Raw genomic sequence first — 13,517 nt, 5'->3', positions numbered from 1 at the left:
TTATATGACGGAGAGGTTTATTTGAGAAAAACGGTTGTAGGCTTCCAAGGTGGCACAAATAACTCGACGCACTTTGTATACGGGTTAACAGGAGTTTCTAGTAGCAGAACTTTATATACGATACGCAACATTGGAATAATTAAGATTAAATAAGGTCATTTCAAACAAGAATGCATTCTTACGATTTGAGAATTTAGCAAAGGTTAGCCCAGTATAAACATCGCCATATTCAAGTCATCACAGGGCCATCTGAGTAAAGCTTTCATTAGAGGAATGTGTTGTCTAGGCCTCACTACTGCTGAAAATTGCTAAATTGTTTGGTTTTCACAACTATTATTCCCTGCCCAGCCTTGATTAATTGTTCTTGATGAAATATGCCGTGTAGGATACATCGTTATAAAATCGTTTAAGTAAACTAACTTCTACATTTTTAGCCCGTTTACTTTTGCTCTGATGAAGCCCCGTATGCCGGGGCAAAATATTAGCCATACTTGTGTTTGTTGCTGTTTATTCTCGGTGCGTTGTGGTGTTCCTCATTCACTACATTTTAAACTAACTTGGTTGCCTGGTCAAGCGAAAATAAATCAAACCAGAATTGTATCTTTAGTTCTGTGTCAGTCAGATGCACTTGAGAAAATTTTTAGCTACATGCCCATCACCTAACAAAAAATATGTTGCATATTAGAAAGTTTATACATGGTTTGTTCCTTAGTTGTATATTTTTGGAGAAAACCTCTCATTTCCTGAAAAAGATGTTGTTTGAAATATTATGTCTTGGAGGAAACGTGCCACAGGTTAAGAGAGAAGGGACCACATGATGAATCTAGAAAAGGCGTATTACATAACCACCTTTCCTTGTTAGGTGTGTTCCAACTAGAATTAGATTTTGAACGACTACATTAAGAAAATTATCTTGAGTTCCATTGAAAGATTATATTATTTCTCACGATTAAAAAGAAATAATAAAAAGATAATTATAAAACGATGATTAAAACTAATTAAAGCTGTGCAAGACTTTCTGAACACCTGCTTTTGTATGTCGGCAGGGCGCGCCCCACTTACTCTGAACTGGTGGGGGCAGCAATGCAAAGAAAGTTTCCTCTCACAATCTTTTGCTCCAATTGCGAGAAAAATTTTGATGGCGTCATTTTATTTATGGGACTTTGGTTCAATGTATTCGTTGTAATCTACAGATTTATCCATTTAAAAAAATTTGAGCTGATTTTAATCCTTCATTCACAAAAAGGTGGGAAGGCCATGGTCTCCTGGCCCTCCTGTCGCGTGGGCCCTGGTCTGAAGCATTTCAAAATGCCAACATTCTAACGAATTTTAGCAGTTTCTTCGAGTCAGCAAGTCAATCTTTGTATAAAGTCGAAAATGAAAAGAGCGAGTAGGCTAGTTTTTATTTCCTAACGTAAATTTTCTCTAGTTTTTTTAGCTTCTATTGCCACATAACTTCCTACGGTGGCCCACAGGTGCCACGGCAAAACTTTCTTTTTTCGCAGCAAAACTTTCTTTTTTCACGGCAAAACTTTCTTTCTCACGGCAAAACTTTCTTTCTCACGGCAAAACTTTCTTTTTCACGGCAAAACTTTCTTTACGTGATGTTGTGTACGTGATACTTGGATCTAATCAATGCTTTAGACGTTTTAAACTTCGCAGATTTGCGAATACCTACATCTTCTCTTGATAATTCTTGCAGAAAGACAGCCCAGAAATGGTCTAAATTTATCTAGGTTGGGCTAGGCTAGGCCTATATGCCTATCTCAACGAAACAGTACCTCATGCAAGGTCTCTGATTCCTTTGTTTTGAAAGCAGTGAAAAAGATCAATTCGTTGAAAATTGGCGTGCACATAAAATTTGTGCAAAAAAATCTCGTACGTGCACTTGGCACGCTCGATTGTGGCTTGTAAAAAACCTATAAATTGGGTATTGTGTTTAATATAATATCATATCGTATTACTCACAGGGTGGGTTGATGGCTAGGTACTTAATTTTTCGAATAATAGTAATAACAATGAATGAAGAAATGAAATAATAAGCATGGGCATAATATAAGGGGAGAAAAAAATCGAAGTGGTTGCCCAACAAACTACATCCATTGTTTATGAAAATTTTGCCTGACTGACTCATGGTAGATTTCTGCCTGATTATCGCTTTTTTGGAAACTTTTCAAAGTTGGGAAACTACAGTTGCCGCTGCAGCCCCCTTATCTCCCCAGACCCTTGTCTACTACACCTATGTTAGAAAAGCAACAGGAACAAAGCAATACGACGACGAGAATCCAATGTCACGAGATAAAATATTCAAAATAAATTAAATTTGAGGAATCAATTAAATTCAAAGAAAGTTTTGCCGTGAGAAAGAAAGTTTTGCCGTGAGAAGTAACGTTTTGCCATGAGAAATAAAGTTTTGCCGTGAGAAAGAAAGTTTTGCCGTGAGAAAGTAAGTTTTGCCGTGGCACCTGTGGGCCACCGTAACTTCCACATTAATGGGCAATAGCTAATTTTTCTATCTTTCACCTATTTGTCTTGCTACCCTTTTAGGATTTTAACTATTTTTTACAGATCTGATCGACATGATCCTCGAATTTTAATTATCATTAATCTGAATTGCAAGCCTGATGATAAGTTGGTTGATGACAATACTGTATCAAGCCAAAAATTTGTCTTGACACGTAAACCGACCGGGAACACACATCGCATGTTCTTCCCCATTCTGAAACAGAGGCTCACACTTGTTTCTTCTCAGAAATGGCGGAAGAGATGAGAGAGTTTGTACCTGAAGAACATGGCTTGAAAAGTGATTTCAGATTGACTAATTACACAAAGCTTAAAGGATGAGGTTGCAAAGTCCCTCAAGAGCAGTTGAAAAAGCTACTCGAGGGACTTGGATCCGACCATACGACAGAAAATGGGCTAAATGCTGGACTGACCGGGCCTAAGAAACCCAAACTGGATGTCGTTTTGGGCATTGGTCTTGATAGCTGTATGGTGGCAACCCGTCACAAAGGCATACATCTCGTACAAACAACAGATTTTTTCTATCCACTTGTCGATGATCCATATGTTCAAGGGAAGATTGCGTGTGCGAATGTTTTAAGTGACTTGTATGCAATGGGTGTTTCAGAATGTGATAACATGTTGATGCTTCTCGGTGTATGCACAGATTTAACGGCAAAGGAAAGAGAAGTGGTAACCAAACTGATAATACAAGGCTTTAGTGACCTAGCTAGAGAAGCAGGCACGACAGTTAATGGTGGGCAGACTGTGTTAAACCCATGGTATATTATTGGTGGAGTGGCTAGCAGCGTTGTAACAGAAAATGAAGTTATTTTGTAAGTTGAAAATGTTGTTTCAGATTTAAGGCTACTGAGCCCCAAATTTTGCTTTAGATTCTTTGTGCCCTTATTCAAGTTCCATCCAACTCATTTCTATGCTTTAAAGAGGGTGAAATTTTGAAATTTTACAGCATACTCTGTCCTGAATTGGAAACTTTGATATTTGCACAGAAAAAACCAGTTAGTGAATTTTTGTGCAGTTGTAGCAAAAAATAACAGTAATTAGTGCTTCCCTTGTAAGATGTATATATTAATATATAGCAGGCCTTCCGGGGAATAAATTAGCACAAGTGTGGCATTTCGCACTCCTTGGCTGTTTTAGGCGTGTAATTTAGTGCTATTGGTATTTTGTCTTATTTCTACAAAGGTTTAATTACATAGTGTATGGAGCCTTCAAAAACACCCATTCTTAAGTCATTTCTTCAGTTTTCACACAACTTTAGCAATAAATATTTCTGGTGGCAAAACGATAAAGGAAGGGTTTGGATATTGCCAGAGATCTTTACTAAATTTTATGCTGAAAGTATTTTAGATGCAGTAACCAGCAATCCCTCTTGCCACCAACCATGGTGGCAGTCTTCATGAAACCCTTGAAAGAAGTTAAAATTTTGGCCCCAACTTTCAATCGTGTCCTATCAAAAGGTATATGAAAACAGCTTTGAAAATGGTATGATTTGAAAACGGCACGATACGGTTGAAACAGAACAATTCTATTGCAGATGTCTCCATGTGTAATAATAATATAAAAATAAAAATACCTTCTTTACTGTTGGTTTGACAATAGTGTGAACACTAATAAACACTAACATGAAGCAATTTAAGAGATTGCATTATGGAAGTCATTGACTGCAAGCGTTACAGGCGCATTTGTTTTCGAAATAACAATCTTTTATATATAGCTAAGAACTTTCAATTGCTTTGCATTTTTGGATGATTTTATTTCATTTGGACGAGAATTCCAAATCTTTGGACCCAAAACTGCTGTTTTCCAATGTTTCCGCTTTCATATGAAAGCGATACATCATTGAATAATTTATGGAAGAACGGGACATAATCGTTGGACAATTATGCCATAGTGCGCAAGCCCTTCTGGGGAGGGTTGTTTAGCGATACATCGCGCTCCGTTTATGTTTAACCCAGCTGGCGGTAGCAACTGGTACAAAACCACTGGCGTAAAAGAATAGCATACAGAAAGCGAGCTTTCAAGCAAGGGGCCATTGGCAAAGGCTTTCAAAAAAACAGCAGCTCCTTAAAATGATGGATGCGTGACGATCTGATATTTCTTTGCACACAACTTGCTCCAAATCTTTGTTACATATTGCTTATTGTCGTGGACCCCTTTACATTTCTTGCTGAAGTTACATTTCTTTACATAACATTTCAAATTTACGAGTATAGAGCAGAAGAAATACGGCACAAAACTTTTGCTTGAAAATTCAACTTAATTTGCCAATTGAAAAAGGTATTTTAGAATCATGTGCATGCTAACACAAGTCTATAATGAAAATGTGAGTTAGTTTTTACAAGCACTGGGCTAAAAGATGATTGCAAATTGTCGTATAATCATGGTTTATGCAGCCTAAGATGTAAGAATGAAGTTTACCGGACCACTACTAGCCCCGATACTATGATGATTTGGTCCGTGTTTAGTTGCATTAAAGTGTCGTCACAACAGCTCTTCAAAATGATTACGATGACCCAGGACGGTACTCGTGACGGTAGGCAGGACCGGCGAAACACATCAAAATTAAAAACACAAAACAATTTCTTGTTTTTTTGTCACCTAATTAGTTTCCAGTGCTTTGGTTAAAAAACAAATGAATGATTACAAAAATAGGTGTGCGGTTAAACACACTCCTCGGTATGGGGAGGCGTGTATCAGCGTGTGCAAGTGCGATCACACGCCTTTCCGTGGAAGGCCTGTATAACAAACACAAAACTAGGCAAAAAATTGAATTACGCAACAGCAGCAAATTATAATTTCTTGTTCAAATCTGTAGGATGCACTAAAAATTATAGGGGCAATATCTGGTATGTACAGAGCAAGTTTTCCGGTCTAGGTACTGTCTAGAAAATTTGGTGTATTACTGGCAAAAATGCGATATTCACAAGAGAAGTTTCATTCTGTTTTCAATTGAAGACTCAGAATTGATACTCAAATTTTTCTTGTTACCCTACACCTGTGTTTTGACTTAAGAATGACTTTAGAGTCTTAGTGTGCAGAGGAAAAATTGCTTTCCAGTGCAATTTTTCCAGGGCACAGCACCACGCCTACCATGTAGCTGTAAATGTTGGCTAGGGTGGGCAAACTGTAGCTAGAGGGGTCAAGTTGTTGTCAAAATTTTCATTTAGGGGGCACAGCCCCTCGTGCCTTCCTGCAGCTACATGGCTGCCTCACTCATGCGGTTTATCAATGACTTCAGTCCCTAAGATTTCTGCCTCTAGGCTAACAAGGCGTGCATGGTGTTAGCCAATATTATGACAGGGGGAGAGCTTATCAAAATTACAAATAGTTTAAAATTCATCTGTGAATCATTTTTTTCAAAAGAGAAGAACACATTTCCCTCTCTTCAGATTCATATGCTGTCTTCACAGACAAAACTTGAAATTAAATGATACCTTGCTTGAAGAACAGTCACTATGTTTTCACCAATAATATATCTTGCCAAATCTCCGTTTTGGAGCAGTTACTGTAGCACAAACACAGAATTGCCATGAAAGACGTTATGTGCAGTATAGTACGACAGGCTAATTTTCACTTAGGTTTGGAAAAGTTCAACCAATCCCTCAATTTCTATCAGGCCTTTTGCGTTGCTTTTTAGAATTTGTTCCATTCCTTTGACTTTTGAATTTTTCACATTGCCATAATTGTTCTAAGTTTTCTTCATGTAATCCACACCTTCTGCAACTTATATTATCATACTTTCCTTTGTAATTGGCTTTTAAATCGGTCATGTTTAGTTTCAATTTTAGTAACGTTGGTCCCTTTTAATGTTTTATATATTCTTTTATTCCAAAATTGCCTTTTTTAATCAACGTCACCTGTGATTTTGCTTTTTACTATTTTTTTCAATCTTTCCTTGATAGATCTGAAATTTGGTTTTCTGAATATTGTATATTTAGTTCAATCAAGTCATTCATTATTTCATCATACCAACAATTTCTTAGGTTAAGGTGCTTTTGTTTTTGGTATACTTCTTTTGTTAAACATGTTTCTTCCATGTTTATTAGTTTATGTAAGTACAATAGTCTTCTTAGTTTTTTTGATAAACCATTGGCATAAGTCCACATTCATATCAAAAGCCTTGAAAGGGTGTTGATTTTGGTTTTGAAGTTGTTAGGGTTATCACATCTTTTTCTAATAAAAAATATTCTTAGACCTTGGCAGCTGTAGATGTAAACACCTAACAAAATAATGACAAACACAATCACCAATTGTCTTCTAAATATGTTTATTTTACAATCACTTATGCTATTGGTGTGGCGAGCGTAACTTACAGTTGGACTGGTTGATTGGATTTTTTGAATCACTTTTTAGATCGTTACTAACATTTACACTGTTGCAGATCATTGCTAGTTTGCAAGAAGTAATATTGATTCGTATTACCATTGATGATAAATTGCATAAGAAGAGATTTTTTTTCATCTTAATGTTTGAATGAATGTTTTCAAGCTTTATGAAAATTTTAAGTGAGTTAACTATTACAAAATTTTTCTATTTCAAACATGGATTTTGTCTTGAAGCTTATCACAAAACTTTTTTGTGACTTTTAGGCCAGAGAATGCTGTTGCAGGTGATGTAATAGTATTAACCAAGCCACTAGGAACTCAAATAGCAGTTAATGCACACCAATGGATAGAACAGGTAAAAATTTTTCTCAACAACTGAATTTCCAGTCTTTTATTTAATGGTTGTTTTTTAAAAGCAGCATAATTCTGTGAAATAAATTGAAAAACCTATTGTGCATATTTAATTTAAAATCTGTGAAAGAATGCATTTGCAAATATACAATTTGATCTTGCAATGTAAAAAGGCTCCAATACTATTATATTTAAAGATTCAGAAGCATTTGTTTAGAAGCTAAGTTTCTTTGTAAGCACATTACCAAGAAATGTGTCATTGTTAGAGTGTTAAGCCAGGCATAGCATTTGAACACACTCATCTGTATGCTCATTGAAAAATTTTTCTAGCTATACACAAGTCATCCTTGTTTCTGATTATGATTATGATTTTTTAATGCTTCAATTTGTAACATGTTAGGTTTTGTATTGAGTTATCTAATGTTATTATCTTATTATGCTAGGTATATAATTATGTTTATTTCAGCATTGAGTTATCTATTACAAAAAGCAATTCCTTTTAGTGTGTGAGTTGTAAATATTTGTACTCTAGCAATGCATTTTGTGTAGCTTGTGGGAAAAAGCTTGTTTATTTCTGTTATCAAAAGAACCCATAAACTTAACAAACTGACTTGCTTTGAAGACAAGTTAGATTTTATTGCAATGAAAAATTTCCTTTTTCAAAGCCTGAGATGTGGAAGAAAATTGAACATACAGTGTCTGTTTCTGAAGTGAAAACTGCCTACAAGAAGGCCATGCACTCTATGGCCTGTTTAAATAAAAATGCAGCAAAACTTATGCACAAGTACAATGCACATTGTTCCACTGATGTAACTGGATTTGGAATATTGGGTCATGCTAAGAATCTTGTTTTGAATCAAAAGGAGAAAGTTTCGTTTATTATCAACAAACTCCCTATTCTTGCAAACATGACAGCTGTTTATAAAGCTTGTGGAATCAACTTCAAATTACTGGAAGGATATTCTGCAGAAACATCTGGTATCTTAACACTTCTTTCATATTTTTCAGCTTTAAATTTTGTATTTTGTTGGGGTACTGAATAAAATGCTAGCTTTTTAGCCTTAAGTATGAAGACTTATTCAGTAATTTTGGCTGGTATTTTCAATTTCAAATACACTTTGCATTATATCATTTTAAAAAATGGCACCATAACTGTTAATGTCCTGTTACATGGTCAGATTTTTTCATCATATATCTATTTGATATTTGTGCTGTTGAATATTCTATAGGTAAAAATACCATACACACTTTTTTATAAGAATATACATAAGAGTAATAATAGTACATAAGAATAATAAAGCTCAGTCACTGAAATTAAAGAATAATTTAAGGATAATGCAAGGCTCAAGCTTCACCAAGAATTAAATTTGAGTTTTTTGGAAAGCAATAATTTGCTTCACACCATAGTTTCACACTATATGTCTTCATATAGAGGCATGCAGCTTGGGAATTATTAACACTATAATGTAATTCACCTTGTGTTGCTTAAGGGTTATTTAACAATAATCTTAGGCTCAACATCAAAAAATTTTGGAATTTATGGGCTTAGCAAAAAATAGGTATTCTTATAGAAAAATGTGTATACTTCATTTTCATGCGTGGCTGAAACACAAGTCACAATAGTTATGCAGAGAATTTCTTCTTTCCTTAGATAATTATTAATATTGGTGAACAAATATGGTCCTTTAACTGGGCCTTTAAAATAGTCAGAAGTAAATCAAGAGTCATTCTCTAGATAACACTGGACTGGTTTGTCGTGTTGCTATATTGATAACTCCATTTGCCAGCTTCTTTCATTGTAATGATCCAGAAGTTCTAATAGCCTTTTCTGTTTTGTTATCTGATTGCCATTCAGGATTTTGAAGAAAATGGCAGACACCTAAGGGGGAGAGGGATCTGTCCCCCAAATATTTTGGAAGACAATGGTCATTTGTTCTACAACAGTGGGAGAATGTGATGTCATCTTATCAAAACAATAGGCTTGCCCCCAGTATTGACAGAGTGTCTGCCACTCTTTGAAGGGTTGTTGGGTATTAGTTGCCACTTTTTTATGATTTTAAAAAACAAATCAATTATTTCATGTTTGAGCGTAGTATGTTGAAAATTGTGTCTTAATACAGCTCTTAAAAAGCAGTATTTTCAAGATAGCTACTTTGTATTTGTAGGTGGGCTTCTTGTTTGTATGGCCCCTTCTGATGCAGTGGAATATTGTAATGAGTTGGAGAATATTGATGGAAGTAAAGCATGGATAATTGGTGAAGTGATTCAAGGTGAACGGGAAGCAAAACTTTCAGAAAACTTTGAGATAATTGAGGTTTAGTGTTATTTGGTCTTGTTTTGATAGTCTAAAAGATTAATTTCATTACTATATTATTAAAATCAATGGCAGTTAAGAATTGCCCCCATATTACTATTATTTGGACATATTTTGTACTTTTACATGAAATGGTTGGTCTTGAATGAACTGTTTCAGTATTTGTTGATAATTAAGGTTATAATCAAGTTATCATGTAACAGCTTTTTATGAAGTTTTTCCAGAAACATTGAACAATTGTTGGTTAGACTGATGGAAATAAAGTTGTTCATGAAGTGATTAAGCTTTTGTGCTTTTTGGATGGGCTCTGCTTTAATAGTCATATAGTTGCAATGTCAAAGAACTTGGTTGAGAAACTCATCCAATTCTAAAGGATATTTTTAGTATTGTTGTTTGGTAGTGAAAATACTGAATCCAATGGGAAGATACTGAACTGTATAGGTGTTAATAGTTAGATGTCTGATAGTTCAAACTTTGACTGGCAATCAGAATTTTAATTATCTAAAGTTCTATAGTTAAGATACGTTTCTAACACAATTTTTTCTATGGGACAGGTTTTTGTAAATGTAAATGTAAATTTGTTTGGTACCCGGAGGTGCTAGGTCAATCATGGCACATTTCTCACTACCCAAAGCTCCCAATAATTTGTAATTTTGGAAATTTATATAGTATGCAATGAGAGCACAAGAATGGTGAAAAATATGCGACAATTGACAATAAACCGTTATATACAAACAAGCAGTATCGGACACAAACTGAATATTCACAAATATACATAAACATAATTCACTAATCACACCTCAAACCTTTCGCTACCCCACTACTCAAAAATCAATTTAAAAGTATGTTTGTATAATTTGCATTGTATGCAGTGCATGCAACAGGCTATTTTACAAGGTCTCTTGTGTTTCTAGCTATCCATCCAGAGGGTGCTTTGTTTGACAATGTGTTTATTATTGTGGCCTCTGCAATTTCACTGGCGAATAATTATTACATGGTAGACAAGCTGTAAACATCCAGCAGTGGTCTCTCTTTTAGGATTTGTCGACTGTGTTTAAACTTTAAGGCAATCTCCTCAGCGTCTTTTTCTCATCCCTTTTGTTTTTTGTCGAACCTCTTTTTGCTTGGGCTTCTCGGCAATAGAATACTCGGCATGATGTTCCTCTAATTCATGAACCTTTTTCGATGGAATGAAAATAACAGCTAGTATACAAATCATTTGGAAAACGGCCCCAAGCCACAACCCACAACGCATTAATGTGTCGCCCAAGCTTTCTTCATGCGCCATTTTTTCTACCATTCTAGGACTGCAACAACAACGCGGCAAAGTACCTTGTAGGCGGGGACAGTAGGCGGGGAGAATGGGCGTGGACAGGGGCGGGGACAGTGGGCGGGGGCAATGTCGCTTAGGGCTTCCAGAGAGCACGCAGAAAGTATAAAGGGAACAGCGGAGCATGAAAGGAATCTTAAGGGGGTGCTTTTATCTCGGTTGAGATAGCCTTCGCGCAATCTTTTGTTGCTGTTGCTGAACGGCGACTGTAAACATTTGTCCATTTCCAAGACAGCAACAGCAAAAAGATTGCGCACAGGCTAGGTTGAGAGAGATCTTCCTTTAAGCAGGGGTGTAGTGCTATCAAAATAAAGAGGAGGGGCTCCTACAAACATTTTTGCAAAAGCAAAAGTAGAAATTGGCCGCATTTCGGCATTAAAACGTTGGATCCAGCTCCCCTCTGAGCCCCCTAGCACTACACCCATGCCTTAAAGAATTTACTATGCAGAATATACTTAACTATCTCCATGATCTCTTTGCCGCTATTTACTTTGTTCCGTTGTGCAATTTTTTATTGTTACTTAAAAAATAACTTACCGTGTTTGTTTTTTTCAAAGCCACTTTCCCCATAAAAAATTATGTAACTTAATGTGTTATTGTTGTTTAATGAAGGATGTACGTAAAGGAATTAAGCTTAGGTAAACACTGACTTCAAGCAAGGATCAAGGTAAAATCATTCTATCAAAACCTCCGCGTTTCCCATGACAAATGATTTCCACTAACGTTTCTTTATCGTAAAAATTTTTTTAGGAAACTTTATTCCATATAATCGGCTTTTGTATCCTATATAGAGTTTTCTATAGTCTATATAAAGTTTTATATATTAAGTTTTCTATATTCTACGTAAAGTTGTCTATATAGTAAGAAATCGCCCATTCGAGGTGCAGCTTCCTGAAGCCAATGATCAGCAAAGATCAACTGCATAATTACTCTAAATATAAAATATGTTTATGTTGGTCATTAACATGCATTTAACATAAAATCTATAATAGTTTCCCCCTTTTCGACTTTTTATGAAGACCTATTTTCTCTGCATTTTATTTTTAGCTTCCTCCTTTAAATCATGACAGAAACCTGCGAGTTTTTAATTTCGACTGCGTGTGCTGGCTATGCTATGCTCTAAAATCAGAGTCGTCACCAAAGAAAAACTGCAATGAGGGCAATAACGCAGTTTTCTAATACCAATTCAAAACAGTATGGTAATCCCACCAACTTTGTAGCTACTCTTTAGGAAAGAATGATTTCTGGCGTTTTAAAGAGTGTTACCTTACTGTCCTTCTCTCTATCGTCTTGTAAACCAAACACTCCACCACTGACTCTATTGCGTGTCGTCCGAGTAAGACAAAATACATATATATTTGAATGTCCTATGATTTATGTTTAGTGTTGTTTTCGAATGACAAACGTCGAGACTGTATTCGCAAAAACCAATTTCAGCAGAAATCGTTGCCAAAGAAAAATAATATTGCAAGCATGTTTGGTTCAAACTACAAACAAACAAAAAAACAAACAAATTTTTGGTATCGTAATAATTGAAGATAGTACAAGACTGAAGTGCTTTCGTCCGTCATCCCCCAGAATATAAAGTTTGAATAATGACGAAATTCAAGCAGGAGCTTACACCCAAAAACTGATCGACAGTGACGTGAAAGGAGGAATGACGCATGTTTGTAATCTGTCTACATATTCTCAAAATTCAAAAGGAGCCATTATCTTAAAATCAGTATAACCTATAGGTGTGTAAGAAGGAAGAACCGCAGGATAGGCTGTCCGCCGGATTCTGTGAATCTTGCAATGAGTGTTGTTATGAAAGATATACAGGAACAAAGCAATACGACGACGAGAATCCAATGTCACGAGATAAAATTTTCAAAATAAATTAAATTTAAAGGATATACTAATATTTCGCCCCGGCATACAGGGCTTCATTAGAGTAAATGAAACGAACGAGTAAATGAATTTGAAATGTGAGATGGTGATACCGGATTGGTGGATGTTGAATGGTGTTAATGCAGCGTAGTGGAGAAAAAATGTGATGATGGAAGTGGGGGAGGGAAGGGTGGTGGGTGATGTAAGGGGATGTGGGTGGTGCTTTGGAGATTGATGCAATGGGATGATAATGATGACTATAAATATGAATAATAAAAAAATGAAAAAGATAATAATAATTGTGATAGAACTGAGAATAATGGAATGTTGATGATAGTAATGGTGGTGATGATGATTATAATGGTAGGGAAAATATGGTGTGGGTTGTGAGGGCGGCGTAAAGATGATAAGTTGTTTTGTAAAGTTAACGGTCGGTAGTTCTGTTCATGCCGTTGGGGGTGAGGGTGTTCGCCAGGCCAATGAGATATTGCTCCTTAGCTCAACGAACACTCTCTCGTTTGTCATTAAGTCTAAGTAGTAGGTGCTGCTGTAATCAGTAGGCCTATTTCTTTCATTCCTTTCTTATTTTAGATAATTGTTGCTTGACAGCGTAGCGTACCCCTTCTAATTACGATTTTCCCGTGTTTCTTTTTTATTTATCAGATGCTTCTGTTTCCTTAAATTGATTATTATACTATTGTAATTTGGACGGCCACTCATTAGCGTGCCAACACAAAACCGCAAGATCCGCCTTCGGGGGCGTGTGTCGGGTGTGAAGGGGTATCGCTAAACGATTACGAGG

The 13,517-nt window shown here is 35.9% G+C and overlaps 1 protein-coding gene across 1 annotated transcript; it reads left to right on the top strand.

Annotated features, from left to right (window-relative positions):
- Positions 1–2,720: 2,720 nt before the first annotated feature.
- LOC135692724 (inactive selenide, water dikinase-like protein) lies at positions 2,721–9,799 on the top strand. The gene is made up of 4 exons (XM_065211005.2): positions 2,721–3,338; positions 7,116–7,206; positions 7,868–8,180; positions 9,368–9,799. The coding sequence occupies exons 1-4, from the start codon at positions 2,755–2,757 to the stop codon at positions 9,520–9,522; spliced, it is 1,143 nt and encodes a 380-aa protein (XP_065067077.2). The 5' UTR covers positions 2,721–2,754; the 3' UTR covers positions 9,523–9,799.
- Positions 9,800–13,517: the final 3,718 nt, after the last annotated feature.

Source organism: Rhopilema esculentum, chromosome 3, assembly GCF_057945365.1.
Source record: "Rhopilema esculentum isolate cy_ngs chromosome 3, ASM5794536v1, whole genome shotgun sequence".
Lineage (NCBI taxonomy): Eukaryota > Metazoa > Cnidaria > Scyphozoa > Rhizostomeae > Rhizostomatidae > Rhopilema > Rhopilema esculentum.
Note: the sequence above shows the minus strand (reverse complement) of the source record. Positions and strands in the feature narration are given on the sequence as shown.